The following is a 17,646-nucleotide window of genomic DNA, read 5'->3' as shown; positions in this document are numbered from 1 at the left end:
GATCAAGAGACAAAGCAAATCTACTCTTGTGAGTAGTACTTATTTTAATCTTTGATAAAGGCCTCCGCCCTCCCATCTATCTATCAAAAACATCTTCAATAGGAAGACAGCCAAGATGGCTCAGTATCCTTTTACAATATAAAAGTGATCAAGAGACAAAGCAAATCTATCTTGTGAGTAGTCTTATTTTAATCTTTGATAAAGGCCTCCGCCCTCCCATCTATCTATCAAAGGGATGGAAGGGCAGAGCTTTTGGAGTTTAATTAATAGTTTTAATTATAAAGTTATAATCATATTCTTGGTAGTGGGCAAGAGAAAATAAATAGCTGCAAGAACCATTCTGAGACGTACAGACTAAATTACTAACTAGACAAACCTACACTAGCTCTTTAAAATAAATTAAAAAATACAAAAATAAAAACATACATAAGAGTAACCTATGACCAACCTGAACTATGATAATTGGGGAAGTACTAATTACCATGAAAAGTTTAACATAGTTTTAAACATCAAGATTACCTCCTCACATCAAGAGCTACAAATGGAATTAGGCGCTCTGAAAGAAGCTGTGCAATTATCTGCGGAGGAAATGGGAACACCACAAATTGTTACAAACACATGAGTAGGTAAAACTACGCATTTAAATCAATTTGTAAAATAAACTATTTCACAACCTGGCCAACTCGTCCAAATCCGCAGATGATTATATGATCTTGTAAATCATCTGTCTGGAAATATTATCAAGCCAAGATAACCCGAGATTATCAGTAAATAATAAATTTCCCAGAAAATACAGGATCAACAAGCGCAAACAAATCTGTATTCATACTAACAGAACTGACCTACATAATTTGAATATGACAATAAAAAGATACCACATGGACGGCAAAATTTATGAACTCATGACCTACTTAATTTGAATATGACAATTAAAAGATACCATATGGACGGCAAAATTTATGAACCCATGATATATCACTCATGATATACCAACCACATTTTCAGCATAAAAGGAAACTACGGGTGCTTAGATTCGTTTAGTGGAAAAGAATACATGTCAACAATTGGTCATGGCAGAACATCAAGATAACAATCATGCATTCACTGTAAGGCATTTTTACCTCGCTCTCATCAGGTAGTAGGCTTCGAACATCATGCAGCTCAAAACGAGATGCAATTAACTGTCCCCCAGCAGCTAGCCATGGTGTGAGTGCCATTGAAATTCCAACGACAAGAAAGAGCAAGGAAGATAGTTGAGGAGACATTATTCCCTACAGATGACAGAATAAGCATGGTATGACAGAAATGAGTATGGTAATTCATTCAACATTAAAGACTACCTGAGAGGAATTAAGCTGCAGATGCACCAATCAGCAAAACAGTTTATAGACAACTAATATTTAAAAAACAAATCGACCATTCACTATAGTTTTTACCCTGTTTACTTAATTTAGCAAAGTGAAACCTCTCTTCAATTGGTTAACAAGTATAAGAAATTTCTTTTGAAAAAAGAAATTATATATATAAGAATATCAAATGCTTTAAGGAACCAAAGAGACCAGATGAGAAAATAAATAAATGTACATATATATACAGATAAATTGTATAGCTGTGAATAGTATAGCAAACAAGCAATTTACCCACATTGTAGTTAATAAAGAAACCAACCTGATTAACAGCTTCACCAAAAGCAACAAATGCAAATTCTCCACCAGGGGCAAGAAGAAGACCAACTCTTATTGCTGATATTATTGAAATGCCAGATAGTTTGCCAATTAAAGCAACCAACAGGGATTTACCAACGAGTAGGAGTCCTAATGATCCAACTACAACGGGGAAGTTTGAAACAAGAAGTTTTGGATCAATAGACATTCCAACCTGAAAATTCACAAACAGTTGTTAAAGATGACATTGTACATATCAATAGGCTGACAGTTCACTACATGTCCAAGACAAGAACTCTTGATCCTATCCAGTATCCATAGACTGATATTTTTAAGATTGTTAATGGTAATTGATATCAACCATTATAATATGGGCGTGAAAGAAAGGAAACAACAAGTTGCCACCATGAAGCACATACCGTCATGAAAAAGAGACCCAACAGAAGGCCGCGATATGGAGCAATGTCTGACTCAACCTGTAAGGAAAATTCAGTTTCCGCAAGAAGCAAACCAGCCAAAAATGCTCCCAGTGCCATGGACAGTCCAGCCTGTACATAAGAGGTAAAGATTATGAGCTTTATAGCACTAAAAAGGAATATTATAAAGTTTTTAATAAATGCAGAACCTACCCTGGCAGTGAGAAGACTTGTTCCTAGAATAACAAGCAATGTGTTAGCAGAAAATATTTCTGCGTTTTGATTATCTGCAATTTGCCTATAAATTGGTCGAAGCAACTGCAAAACCACAAAAAACAACATTAGGTCTAACACACAAGTTTGACTTTTATAGGAGCTTTAGCAGGATTCCCACCCCCAAAACATAAATTGATTATGAAAATACAAACATTGTTACAACATCGTTTTACTCACTAGACAAAGTTTCTTAATCAAGCCAAACGAGGGTAACATTTTGACAGGTAGCAACAGCCACCAAAGGCAGATGTTGCCATATTAGATCATCAAGAAACAGTCTGGAGCACATTGATAACAACAAGTGAAGTAGTTCTAAGAAATTACGCAACATAATACTATTAGTGAGTCAGAACAATAATTGACATTCAGAAATCATCATACATTTCCCCCATATAGAAAGCGGATTTGCCTAAAAAGTAAAGACACATGCAGTACTTCTAATCACAGTTGAAATAAAATCCTCTATTGCAGCATATGGAACTCCAACACTGAATGTATGTAAATATTCATTACTCGTCTACCAATTCAATGACGTTATTGAAGAACAGTGAAATTTTATATATACACAAGGCTTACCAAGCGTCCACCAGCAATAATGGCTGTGATAGCAACTGCTGCCTTTACAGCAGCAAGTCCAAGAGCTTCAGCAATAGCTTGGAAACCAATCTGAAAAGTAACAGACAAAATAATTCAGTATGTCCCTAAAAACATACAGCAAGAGAGTTCATAGTATTTCTTGATTTATGTTCAATAATAGAAACTAGGTCTTTATTTCTCACTCTGTTTTTATTAGGGTGTGAGGAAGTAAGAAACAAATTGGAATGTGAGAGCAGTCATCTATGTTCTCTGGGAACATAAACATTTAGTTTACCCAAAAGAGGAAGAATCATTATTGAGTAATTTATTAGCAAGTCAGTAGCACTAGTCAGTATAGATCAAATTTGGTTTACCCAGAAGAGGAAGAATCATTATTGAGTAATTTATTTGGTTTACCCAGCAGGTCAGTTTAGATCAAATTTGATAGAAATAAAAATATTCTAATATCCACCTATTGGTTGTTTTCCCAGTATATATGTTTGGTCATCAGTCCTTACCATTTAAAGTAAACAGAGAAAGTTTTATGTTACATTCAACTCTAATAATCACTAATCAACATATGCACATTATAATTCAAACTAAGCAAAATGAAACTGAAAACTAGAGAGAGAGAGAGAGAGAGAGATTGCATTTCATTCTGCCAATAAAGAAATGTATTCAAAGACAGAAACAGGTTACAGGGAGAGCATAAGTAATATTACCCCTCCTTTGGATGAATTGGGTGAAATAAGAGGTATAAGTATTAGCAAAACCACAACAGCCAAATCCTGAAAAATTATGAAAGAATCAGGAAAGTACCAAATTTAGGTCCACAATTTCCAGGACAGACATACAATATGAAAGTTGAAACAACAAGTCAACTACATTTCTTTTTTCTTTTCTTATTCTCCTTTTTTTCTTACGAGGTTAACCACTTAAACTCATTTAATTTAAACGTATTGACACCTATTTGCTGATTTACGAGCACTAAAAGTAGATAGTTTTCAGGTGGAAACTATTCAATATATGTACTGTAACAATACTTGCCTTTTTAACTACAAATATGCAATTACACACAGAATCAAGGAAATATTGGCATGACAAATTCAGTTGAATATATGGACTCTTAGCTTGACATTCAATTCATTGGAATACGCCCTTACTATATTGAATAAACAGAATCTGTGTTTCAAAAGCTTAATCTGTCAAAACAAAGGAACTAAATATCTGCTGGAATTTCAGGATAGCCTGCAAAACCTGGAAAAGTAGAACAGAAAAGGTTCCACGACCATGGCGTGAAGTGCTCTCACCCCGCTCTTGCAAAACCTGAAAGGTACGTCAATGAAAAAGTAACTTATCTGTCAAAAAGGGGAGGGAAACACACACACACAGAGAAAGGTTTTTGCCTTCATATAAAGATGTATAGGAAAAAACACAGAGGGTTCAACCCAGCCTCATAAACTATATACCATGCAGAGGTTAAAGACATACAAATAGTAAGCTAAGAAAGTGAAAATTAAACCCTAAAGAACCACAAACTACCAAACAGAGAAGATCCAATAAAACCCCTGAAGCCATCAGGTTATATGTACCAAAATCTGCTCACCAAGGAGAAGTTGCCTCACAAATGTCAAACTGGAAAGACCTAACAAAGTAACATTTGCAGGAGCTCCGCCACCACCCCACCCCACCCCACCCCCACCCCCACCAAAAACAAAAAGATATTGCCATACCAGACCATATTATCTACCAGAAAAACTAAGTCAATCCAACCATTCCTAGTGCTCCTCCATACATTGTTGGATCCCAATTCATAAAATCTTGGCTTTTTTCACCCATTGTCAATTGGTTTTGGGTTGCACTACGACTTCAATATTTTAAGTGGGTAATTCATCTGTGGGTCAGACCTATTTTGGCCAATCGGGCAACATCTACCCAATATAATGATCCACATTTTTGTTGAGTCCCGGCACATGTGATGAGGCAACGTGAGGATATAAGAATCTCAAGTTGATATTCTCAAACTATAACTTTTCACGCCCTCGCTACCCCTTGCCAACTGGTTTTTTGTTGGACTGCTTACTTTAAGCCAAGCAAAATCTAAATAACTTAGTTGTCCATCCACCAGATGCTATGTTTGTTCAATCGAACAGCATCCAAACCATCCCTTTCTACCATATACTGCAATAAACATTTCCCAAGTAAGCCCAAATCGGCAATAGCAGCCATTCTCACACCCACATCAATATATCATCCTTTTTAGCACCTCTCACTAAATGATAACTGAGTCACCCCATCTAAAATGATGAATCCCTCCCTGGAATGACGGGCCAACAGGTAACTACTGAACTGTCTTCAAAAAGGGGATTTTGTTCCAGTAGTTAGCCACTTCATCATAGTCATCATGAATATATATTACCAAGGTCAAAGTGGAGATATCTATCTTACGATAAATAAGGTATGTAGCTAAAGATGCTCACTTACTGTCTATGAAACTGTTTATATAAATTTTGGATAATCAAATCAATCAAATAAAAGATGCCTATACACAAAAGTAATATACTATAATTGCTCATAACCATTACCTGCAGCACAACTGCAGTGGATGATAAAGCTAGACCATTGCCAATTACAATTGCAGCAGGGCCAGGCAGCCCACAAACATAATGAGCAACCAAGCCAATGACAACAGCTGTAACCAAAACCTGCATTTGTTATCAATATTAACAATCTTATTTATCAATAGCATATGAACAGTTTTGTTGTGGGGGAACAACTAGGAGAAAATCACCTGAGCAGAGCCTAATCCAAATACATATTTCTTCATGGAACTCAACCTTTCAACAGAAAGCTAAAAATGCAAACCAAAGTCCTGTTAGTTTTCCATTGTAATTCATATAAACTTTCATCATAGTGAAGATAAACTTACATGGAATAGAAATTTCAATTGAAAGACTCACCTCAAGGCCAATGTTGAACAGTAAGAAAACAACTCCAAATTCAGCAATTGCCTTTGTTCCATGTACATGAGTAATAATTGAGAGGCCATAAGGCCCAATTAAGATACCAGCTGTCAAGTACCCAAGAACTGGACTACCTACACATAGCAGCACAGAGAGGGCACCCATTAGTGAGTGACACCATTAATCTCAGGCATACAAAAATATTTGGCCGCCAACAGATGGTGCCTTGAAATCCATAAGATTCTTAAAGCATAATAGGGGTCAGTGGCACAGGTTTATGTAGAATAGGGATAGGACGAGGGTAGGTGTAGATTATAATAATGAAGAAAAAATGATCAGAAAGTGAAAGATAACATATCAACAACAATAAACAGCTAATCTATGTCTAAACAGCCTTTTTAGGAATATGGAGGTACCATGTACTTCATGGACTAATGGACAAAAAACCTTTAAAACAAGGCAGCCCTCTAACCAAATAGATGACTATGCACCTATTTATGTTCATTATGACAAAAGAAAGAAGACCAAGTATGAAATTAGATAAATACAGATCCAGTTACCTCCAGGAATTTTCTGGAATACAGGCACAAATATCACACTTGCAAGCAATAACCATAGCATGTCAAAGAGGGAAGCTTCCTCCTCATTCACCTGAAGTAAAGAAGAGATCAGCCCCGCAAGTAGAAATGACCTTTGATAGACTCAGAACAAAGCACATTTCTGTTAAGCTTTGTAACATACCTCTTGATGAGGCAGCATATCAATTAGGCTTTTAATTCTCTTAGGAAGTTTGCGTAATTGTTGAACTAGAGGCCTCGCAGTTGAGGAAACTTCTTCAAAACTAGTGGTAATGGCATCTGGCTGTTGTATCAGTTGAGTGGCTCTTTCTGCCCGATTAGTGTAAAAGGTAAGCCTGTGACAAATCCCAGTTGAGATCAAAGGAAGCCAAGTCTACACACTTTATAATTATTTAATGATAACAGCATCAATACAGAGAGCTATCTGACGAACAAAGAAAAAGAATTATAGTGAAAAAGTAAAAATTGAAAATTCGTGCTACATCATGGCAACAATGTAGTAGTTGCCTTCATAACTTTTCAGCAGAGGGAAACACCTGCAGAAGCTGCGAACCAATACCTCAACATACAATCGTGTTTGCTTGGCAATTTGTACTTGATGAGGGAAAATTTTTAACTGTCAAATTTTGGAAATTTTTATATTTGCATATTTCAGGTTATCTAGTTTATTTCAGTCCTGATATATATTGTGTCTCCAATAAAACAACGTACATCTGCAACATTTATGACATGTCATGACTGATGATGCATAGATCAAACACTCAAATATACCTAGTAGACACCTTATATATTTTTCTGCATAGAATCAAGCGCTAAAATAAATGAAGGGACAAGTTGAAATAATTTTACTTACCCTATGCCACATAGGAAAATTCCAACAACCAACTTGGGCCATTGCTTCCTTGCATAATCAAACAGACCCTGGAACACTGATGTTGGTGTGAATTCAGTCCCATCTTCAGGAAAAGAGAAGAAAGATGCAGGAAAGAAACGAGAAGATTTCTTCACTAGTGTCTTGGGAGTATTTGATGGTGCACTTTCCCTAATTATTTCCTTCTGAGATTCCTGCTTTTTAGTCTGAACCACATTCTTTGACTTTTCGGTCTCTACTTCAACCTCTTTAAGAGAATCTTTGCCTATCTTTCGGTTCTCGTGATCACTTAAATCAGCAGTTTCGGTTGTTTCTTCAACACTTTGAGTCATTCTGTCTGAAGGGCTCTCTGGTAAAGGCTTCATAGCAGACAAATCCCCATCAATTAGCAGATCTTTAGCCTTTTCAGTAAATATTTTAGCAGAACTTCCTTCCATCTCCTCCTCCTCGATAGCAGCATCATCATTAGACACCTGTCCCTCGTTGTTTTGTGTGGTATCAACAAATGAATTCGAGAGAGATTTCTCTGCTCTTTGTAATGCAATCTCTGCATCATTCACACGTTGTGCAGCCTCAAGTTCAAATGCAACAGCTTGCTCTGCTAATAGCATTATATTTGTTACATCCTCCTCTGCTTTCAAAGCATTCAGCTGTGCTTTCTCTGCAACCACATTCAACCTGTCCACTTCCTTCTGCAACTCTTCTTTTTTACTCTGTAAGCGCCTAAGTTCTGACTCACAGCTGGCCAAATTCGCCTTGCATTCCCGAATTTCTTCTTGCACAACCAATAGTGCTTTTTCATCGTCTTCAGAATCAAGTTCCCCGTCACTTTCTCGTGAAGCATCCAGCGAACTAGTCCCTTTTTTGCAACCTCCAAAGATTCTACTCCCACCTGAAGCCTTGCCTCTGCTAATGAAAGAGTCATTGTTGCTTTCTGAACAGCTTCTTTGGCAATCCCCTCTTCATTCACAATCTCTTGGATAGAGTCAAGGGTAGAATTAACATCATTCCAGGCAGTTGCTGCTTCATCCTGCAGGGAAATCGCAGCTTCAGATATTTTCTGAGCTTTTTCTTCAAATATGGTACTATTACAACGTGCAACTTCCAATTCTTTCATGGCATTCTGCAGCAACTCCCTCAATTCATCCACAGTAGGTGCCTCTGATTCATCTATCTTGTCCTTATCTCCATCCTCTTCTCTGGAACCACTTGATTCATCATCATGAATAGGCCCAACTCTTGAGCTCTCATCATGACCTTCTACATATTCTACATTCCGACCATTCCCATTGACATACGCTAACGAATCATTACTCTGACACCGTGACCACCAAACCACTCTTGACCCCTTAAGAACATTCCCAGAGCTTCGAAACAAAGGCGTTTTCAGATTCAAACTCCAGCACCGGTCATCAGCATTCTCTCTATACGCCAAACGTGACACCCTACAACCATTAAAACACACACTCCTCTTCACCTTCTTCCCCAAACACGCCTTCACAACAACTCTCGAATTCCCCCGAAAACCAACCCCACCACCATCTCTACTCCCAAACAAAATATGTGAATCAACACCATTCAACTTCCTACTACTTACCCCTTCACTTCCACACAACACATTCGGCTGGCGAAAACTACACGCAAGATCCATACTTGTTCAACAAAGCCACTCAAATATCTCCACCCACAATCAGCACTACATTTCCCAAACTCTCATTTCCTCAATACCTCTCAACAAAACCCACCTGGTAAATCAAAACCCAACAGTCAAAAAACTAAAACAACTCAAAAACCAATCAAAGATTCAATCTTTTCATCTCATCCCTTAAACCCATCAATCAATCAAATCAAAGATTCAAACTTTAACAAATTCCCACACACAAAAATGAAAATCTAGTCAAACCAAAATAACCATACTAATCAGTTCTCGATGAACAAAAACAAAAACCCAGAAAGAGTGAATGGAAATGGGGGCATGAGAGGCGGACTAACCGATCAAATAGAACAGCTGAGCAAATCCCAAAGGCGGAGTTTTTGAAAGGAAGAGAATGACTGAAGTGATAGCCTGTAAACGCCGTCGTTTCAGAGATATAAGACCAGTTGGGCTCTGAGAATATATATAGGAGTTGGAGCTCTAGTCTCTACTCTCTACTTACTCCTGACTCTTTCTTTCTCTCTGTGCTTTGAAAGTGGGAAATTTGTTTCCAAAATGGCTGTCTCTCTTTTCTTTTCTATTTGGTTCTGAGCTTCCCAATTAGCCTCGTCCGTTGTAACGACCAAATGAAATGAACAAGAATATTCTTTCTTCTTTTTTTCAATTTTCTTTTTTGGTTTGGAAAATAGAAAATTTTCTACTTGCAGGCTATCTTTTTGTCTCCCTATATCCAGAGTTTCACATACACATACCTACCACATCTCTCACTAAGGTCCAAATGAATCTGCCATGGCTAATAACTTCTTTTTGGCTTGTCTAGTTATGAATATTGGTATTTTGTCGGGAACAAATTATGTGTTTTAAGTGATTTACTCTCAAACTTAGTTTAAGTTCAGAAAATGTAAGTAGTTATTTGCATATACACTTACCATATGCTTACATAAATTATACATCTCGCAAACCAGTTCATTTTCTTCGATCACTCTAAGTATGTAGACCTTAATTACTAGTTGATGAATTATGGTCGAAGATGCGAGTCTACATATTCTCTCATTTCCCCATTTTTCTTGAATGTCCAATTCTCAAAATGATGATCCATATATTGTTTCATTGTCTAATCTTAATAACATGAAAAATGATATACAAACTAAACTTCAGTCGTGTGTCAATATAGTCTTTGTAATAAATAAATATCGTATGAGCATAAAATTTAGTATTTCAAAATATAAAACATAACACATGATTACTCAATACAAATATCAAGTAATGATGACATACGAAATAACAAACTTCTCGTAGATATGTTACAATTTTCATGGCAGGTGTTCAGTCTTGATAACCTTGGTCACTCTCTGCGAGATCAGGTATGAAGTTTGTCTACCTCTTCAACCTCTTAAAGGTCATCATCCTTTATTTCTTTTCTTTCTTGAACAAGCAAGGTCGTGATCCTTTATTTAGCCACAAAGGAAAAGGTCGTGAACCTTTATAACAGAAATAATTCAGATCATGATCCCGTGACGTTTTTTCTTTATTGACACATGATATGATGGTGATCTGCAAATTTAGGGTTGTTCTACAAGAAAAGCCTAACAGACTTATTGATCAAATACTGAATGACTGAATCTGCTCTAAATTACGTTCTACTCCTCGATAATCTGACCACATGGTGCATGTTGGCATTGGCTAGTTTGGGAAATTCACTACCATGATATTATACATGCCTGGGGGATATTCTATATAAGCACGAAGATGCAGAGTCTGAAACTCGAAAGGGTCCAAATCCGTCTCTGTTTATGTCATTTGGCATTTCCCCAGCTTCACTCTCTCTCTCTCCTAAAGCGTCACGACTCGTTCCAACTCCTAATCACAGGCAAACGGCAAACCTACACTCCTCTTTTCTGCTTCGGTCTCTAAACCCACACTCCTCTTTTCGCTTTATTTAAGCAGATGAAATCTTTCTGTGATTACTAATACACAAAGATTTATACAACAAAAATAAAAAAGTGTAATATGATATGACCGCGGAGCTAGGATTAAAATGTCACATTGGCTAATTGTAACACTCCAAAAAAATTCAATGAAACTCGACGGTGCGAGAAATTTTAGCTTGTACAGTTGTTATAGCATCACAGTTGCAATATACAGATTTCTATAAGGAAACACACAGTAGCTATTTTGTACTAAACACAAATCACAAACACACATTAGTCCATGAGAAAATCGAAATATTAAACACAGCTAGAACAACCTTAATTAAATCAAAGTGCTAAACACACAGTAGCTATTTTGTACAGTTGCAACATAGCTATTACAATTGTGAATTTGTGATAGTCATAAACACAACTTCAACTATGTGCGACCGATCTTAATTAAATCATGGGTGTTGTTAAATGTACCTAATAAATATCCAAGTAGACACAACATACTTTTCACACCTAATAAATCATTCAATTTTCAATAATACCTATACCCTTACTTTAAGGACTCAACAAAACACATCCAGCAAAACACATACGAGAAGTTTCTTTGAAATTCTGGAAATTTAATCTGAGAAAGTATATTAGAGACCTTTCAAACTACAAGACCAGGTGGTAATTAGTAAAGCTATTGCAATTGACTATAGCACGAAGATGCATATTAACATTCGGTTCTAGACACTAGACAAGTTGACGGACCCTGATACTTCCTAGGCACCAGCACATATATAATGCTGGGTTTGTGTGCTCAATTTCTCACCGATCTTCAATTAACCAACAACATGAGTAGGAGTTGCAATTTGGAACTCTGCCTTGATATTAGCTAAGTCTGGCTTCCCTCTTTGCAACCACTACTGTCACACCCCGAATTTTGGATAAATAAAAATTCAAATTCACATGATAACCCAAAAAAAAATTCATAATTCCTGTAACATCTACATCTATCTAGAAAAAAACAAAACCGAAATTAGACCGTCAAATAAATGTCACGCTCTAAAGAGCTTACTACAAATAGACAATTCAATAATAAAAAAATATTCAACTCCTATTCTAAACCTTTACGTCTCAATCTTGAAAATCCTCACCTGTAATATCAAACCATACACCATGGATTGGTGCACCGGGTTGTAAAAATGAACTCAGTAAGTTTTAAAAGCTCGTATGAGTAAATATACATTAAAGGATTCAACCCAAAATCACATAAGGTAACCGGTAATTCATGCATTAAAAACTTAGTTCAGGAAAGCATCTAAAACAAGAGAATTCAAAAGAAAGTAAAGAAGAAAACATGACAATTCAAAATCAATCAAATCATAAATGAATCTTGCAAAAAGTGTAGTTCAGGAATTCCACTAAAATCACACAATTAAGATTAAAAAATCTACTGCGAAAAAGCATAGTTTAGGAGATACTCAAAGTAAGGAATTTAAATGACAACACGTAAAAACATCACACAATCATTTCTCCACCATTACTTATGAGTTCGACAACACTTAGTCATCCCTCATAAGTAATTAGACAAACATGTACTCATGGGTTCGTCAACACTTAGTCATCCCTTATGAAGTACCGACAGACAAACACATACTCATGAGTTCCTCAACACTTAGTCATCCCCCATGAAGTATAGACAGACAAATTAGAGTTCTAAACTGACCGTAATCAATCACTCAGCCAAGGCTTGGTTCTCGGTTTATTGTCACCACCACTAAGGCTTTTAATCACCACTAAGGCACACAACCACAACTAATGCACACAATTCACCACTAAGGCATACAACCACAACTAATGCAAACAATCACCATTAAGACACAATTCCACCATTCAAGCATAAGTTCTTTGACTTAGAACATCTAATGAGTCACAAATAGCTCAACTTAGTCATCACAACAATTACTCTTCCAAAATGATATATATTTCAACATATATAGAATAGTTATTCACATCTAGAGACATACGCTTTGAATAACCTCTAATACCAATTATAGTCCATATTCGCAAAACCCTTTAAAAATCATTTTCATATCAAAAACCATGTTTTACTTACCCATGGACCGTAGTCGATCAAGTCCATATGTTTTAAAACAAAACTTCATTTCCAAGAAAACGATTTCACAATTTTACGATAAATGAACTATAAGGCAAATACGGTTCCATTATGAACCAAGTGAGATTTACTCACCTCCAATCTTGTTGCGTCTTCTCGCCACACACGATAATGCATCACACACATTAAATCAAGCACCTAACAGAGAACCATTAAAATCTCAACTTGCTTCCACGTGCCACCGACAAGCCTCATAAGTGAAATGGGTGATTGAAACCCTAGAATTTCAAATCCTCAATTCACCCTCCACACTTCAAGTCGGTTCAAGAAGCTTGGAGGGATTGGTCCATATATATCTCACAAGCTTAAAAAGGCCCAAGAGTTGTCGCCGAAGGTGGCCGGAATTAGGAGTTCCGACGAAGAACCCAAAACGGCGCCACCACTGCTTCTCGGCCTTGCTACACCTCCAACTACTCGAATTTTGCTACCAAACCACCACAGACTTGTACAAAATCAAGAGAACTTTCCAACGGTACCTCATTTGCCCAAAACTGAGCTCGGATGACCAAGATATGGCTGAAAAACAAAAGGAGGTTGGGAGGAGGAGAAAGATGCGGGATCTTTCAAATTTGGAAGGTTTGGGTTTTCTGATTTTTCTTTTTCTATTTATAGACAACTTCCAAAAATGGTAGAAACTTCCACTGACCATAACTTTCTCGTACGAACTCCGATTTACGGATTCCGCTTGTCCACAAACTCATATCAACGCGATCTACAAGTTTCGTGAAGGAAGTTTATTAAGATACTTGATAAATAAAAAGTCAACTCTTTAACCCTAAAAAAAAAAACGTTTACGAGTACAATATTCGTCCAAACACTTCTGCTCTTCTTTCGAACCTCGAAAACAAACTAATTTCTAACTCGATAATTTCCAAATAATATTAGAAACTAATATTAAATTTCCGGGGTATTACAACTACGACCGCTGCACTGTGTCGAAATGAACCCAGAGTATCAGCAACAGCAGCATAGTTGTCTACTATTATTACTTTTTTTTTACATGGGATGTGGTAATTTTTTTCAGGTTTTGATTCTGACCTAAGCTCCAGCCCAGTCTTGACTAGGCTGGCTCCGCCCCTGGATATGACACTATTATATCGCTTTCCAAGCTACAATATATTTACCATAAATTTTTATTACATTCATCTAATCATATACATCTTCAAATTCTTTGTCAAATTTATATACAAAACCAGTTGTATAATGCATGTTTTTTTTTAGAATGATACGTCCAACGCATTTTAGAAGTCTAATTGATAGTATATATGAGTCGGGACATATGACTATGTGACTTGTTTTTAATCTATATTTCTTGCTTTAGGTTAATTACACTATACTAGCTACCGTATGTAATTAATATTACTTTGCTTCAGCTTTTGGAATGTCGATATAGTTTGATCATGCATGCATTTCATGTTTTTGAAGCAACCTTCTATTTGTTCTGCTAGCTAGAATGGGCAGAGGGTTAATTTTCTGCAAGTTGGCAAGTTTAAACGACTAGATATTGAAGAGATGTGGGTTAATTAGCTGCATCACTTGCTCTCTCATCATAGAAATGATAAGTTGGAACTCATGGAGATTGTTTCGATGCCTAAAATTCCAGCGGCATTTCAACATTGCTCGTCGTCGGTTCGTTAGAGTTTGTGAGAATGATAGCTAGACTCTTTTTTGGACAATGATTGGGGAGTTTTGGACTCTTTTTTTTATTTTAACGAGTAAGATTTGTAGTCTCGATAATCACGAAAGATAACAATGATGGATATATATATCACCAACTTTTTCCAATCTCCAAAGGAAACGAGCTCCGGAAAAATTTTCACGACGGCATCAAAATCTTCAAAACACATACAAACATGTAATATTGGCCAATAGCGTATCATACATGCATGTCCTAATTATTCCAATGTATCCTATATATCGTGTTGTATCATGTTGGATTCGCCCGTGCTCTTCCTAGATCAACTACATATACACAAAGAAAGGAAAGAAACATTCTCAAAAGATATACAAGAAAAGAAAATCTATAAAGATCCTTGTAATATTCACATAGGGTTTTAATTTCTCGATTTGGTTTGGGTACACTAAATCAATAAGTATATACCTTCTGCGCCAAGAAAAGGAAATGAAAATCCCATAGTCTCCTTATATATACTCTAGTGCATGGTTCTCACATTGCCCGGATTGTCTTAACCCTAAACCAGTAACTACCTACAAGCGCCACAACATCTCATTGCCTGCAGCCATGCCTCCAGCCGAGCTCCCAGCCCCGGGTACCATGGAAAGCCAACTTGATAATTTATGTGCTCGCCTCAGTCATAATCTTAAATGGTTCAGTTGTTCAGTTGTCTTCTTGGTCGTTATGAGTATCTTCATCCTCTCTTTGTGCCTCGCCAAGAGTCCCGATAACGTCCGCTGTCACGTAACCGAAGCATCTCTCGTCACCGATTCCAACCTCACCATCGGGATCACAATCCGAAACCCTAACGGATTTTACCATGTCCACCATGATCACATTAACTTTACAGCCTACTACCAAAACCAGACGTCGGGTTCGTTATTGAACAATGCCTCCTTCTCCCAAGGACGCAAGAATGAAACTCATCTAACACCATCCTTCAACGGGATGCAGATCCTTCGTGGAGGCAATGACTCTGATTCTAGAGAAAACTATTACGATATTCTTGTCAAGTTCAACATGCAGGACGAGTACAAGAGACAGCTTCTTCCCAGGACGAGACATCATAGGCATTTGGAGTATAGTTGCGAGTTGAAGGTTCCTGCTAGCAGTGCGAGTAGCTTCAACACCACCCTGTGCCGCTATCATAATCTCGATCCATGAGTCCATGACTGCATGAGTACTCTATTAGTAGAGACATATGTATGTGATTTTCAGTCATCAGAATTTGATTAGGATTTTTTTTAGTGTGTTCTTAGTTATAATTAAGCATGCCTTTGGCTAATTAGTTAGTAGTATGCATGCAAATTGGAAGGATTGATTTTGGCCCATTGATTTTTGTAGGATCAACTGTTATTGAGTAATGAAATTTTGTAGGATTTCTAATATTTCGAATCGTTCTTCAGTTCAAGGCAATTAATTTATTTACATATTAATTTGGTGCTGCGAATCATGAGTACGTATATAGGTAGCGATATCACGGGCTATAGTATTTGAGTCAGTAAGTTAATGAACAGCCTAGTATGGTAGAATTTAAGTTGATGATTTTGATAATTAACTATGTTTGATTTGTTTTCATTTTGTTAGTATCATCCATCATGTATTCATGAAACACATGCAGTCAATGGAGTAAAACTCTGTAAGTAGCTAGGGTAATTTAAACCCACGTACATACTTACCTTCTCATCAAAGAACTTGGACCAGAAGCGGATTTTGGATTTTTCATAAGGGTCATCGGGCTGTTTAAGTTATCGAAGAGGTAGATGACTTTCAAGTTTCAACTACTTAGCTTCCAGCTGATATACAAACATACATACCCATTTTTCTTGAACTGATCCATAACTTTAGTGACTGAGTCAATTGGTACGGCAAAATTCAATCCATCAGCCAGCTAGCTCGTACCATCCAAACATTAACAGCAATAACTTCTCCGTTTATATTTACTAAGGGCCCTCCCAAATTTCCCTACACCGGCTGCACCATTCATGTAAAGAGACCTGATTTATTGTACCATCATCATACAGGAGCCAAGTCATAGGCATATTTCAGACAAATACTTCAACAACTGTCATAACACATTACAGAGAGAGGGAGAGAGATACCAGGTTGATTGAGCGATCTGTCTGTATATAATCTTTATACTCTCTCCACCCATCTTGTCTCATTTCGCTGTTTTTACGAGCAGCACAACTGGATTCAAGAGAGAAGAAAATAATAGAAGGCTAGTTGAGTTTACCTCATCAACTTCAGAGCCAACAATAGTTTGCTTACCCTGACATATCATTCATTTATGTGTTCTTTTTAGAAGTTAGAACCGTCGTGATGCATCAACATGATATATGAATAAAATTTAAGGCTATCTGCTTTGTGTCTCTCCTATGTTACACTAGGATTCTACAGCTTACATTGTCTATAGTACTCACAAGTCAGAACTGATCTACCTTACAATACCAGCTGTGACAGTTTTTTTAGATGAGAGTGGAGATCCAACAGCTTTGACACACTCCCCTGGTTGAACTTTACTTGAGCAACCAAGTTCTGCTGATGGCAATGGGGTGAGAGTCGTCGACTTTGATAATAGCAATGTCCGAATGCACATCCAAATTCACCACAGTACCCTCAAGTCTCCGGCCATCTTGCAAGGTTATATAAACCTGTACAAATTGTTCATACTTCAAAACCAAATACTAACTCCTACATCCATCAAATTATACATAAAGTTCTATGGAATCCAACCTTCCCCTCATACGAATCTCCAAATGTTCCTAAATCAACAAAAGCACGAGCGCATGTCAAGACAGTCCCGTCCTTATCTATGATTGTTCTTGCGCAAAGGCTTTTAGTTAGAGCATGAATATGCACCACAGCAGGGCTAACCTCAGCAAATGCA

General features: G+C 37.0%; 2 protein-coding genes across 2 annotated transcripts in view; one reads left to right on the top strand and one right to left on the bottom strand.

Annotated features, from left to right (window-relative positions):
• The window catches only part of LOC101309869 (K(+) efflux antiporter 2, chloroplastic-like), an 11,930-nt gene extending 2,278 nt beyond the window's left edge, over positions 1-9,652 (bottom strand). The window contains 17 exon segments of the mRNA XM_004306761.1: positions 520-578; positions 675-728; positions 1,122-1,271; positions 1,669-1,878; positions 2,084-2,212; positions 2,294-2,398; positions 2,933-3,022; positions 3,655-3,720; positions 4,190-4,258; positions 5,518-5,637; positions 5,724-5,783; positions 5,893-6,029; positions 6,456-6,546; positions 6,637-6,808; positions 7,327-8,207; positions 8,210-9,089; positions 9,337-9,652. Coding sequence (XP_004306809.1) covers positions 520-578; positions 675-728; positions 1,122-1,271; positions 1,669-1,878; positions 2,084-2,212; positions 2,294-2,398; positions 2,933-3,022; positions 3,655-3,720; positions 4,190-4,258; positions 5,518-5,637; positions 5,724-5,783; positions 5,893-6,029; positions 6,456-6,546; positions 6,637-6,808; positions 7,327-8,207; positions 8,210-8,995 — 3,179 coding nt within the window. The 5' untranslated portion in view covers positions 8,996-9,089; positions 9,337-9,652.
• Positions 9,653-15,323: 5,671 nt separating this feature from the next.
• On the top strand, positions 15,324-15,920 carry LOC101300487. Its single transcript, XM_004308344.1, has one exon. It carries the CDS (start codon positions 15,324-15,326, stop codon positions 15,918-15,920), a length of 597 nt encoding a protein of 198 aa, XP_004308392.1.
• Positions 15,921-17,646: the final 1,726 nt, after the last annotated feature.

Source organism: Fragaria vesca, linkage group LG7 (assembly GCF_000184155.1).
Source record: "Fragaria vesca subsp. vesca linkage group LG7, FraVesHawaii_1.0, whole genome shotgun sequence".
Taxonomy (NCBI): domain Eukaryota; kingdom Viridiplantae; phylum Streptophyta; class Magnoliopsida; order Rosales; family Rosaceae; genus Fragaria; species Fragaria vesca.
This window is presented reverse-complemented; position numbering and strand designations above follow the sequence as displayed.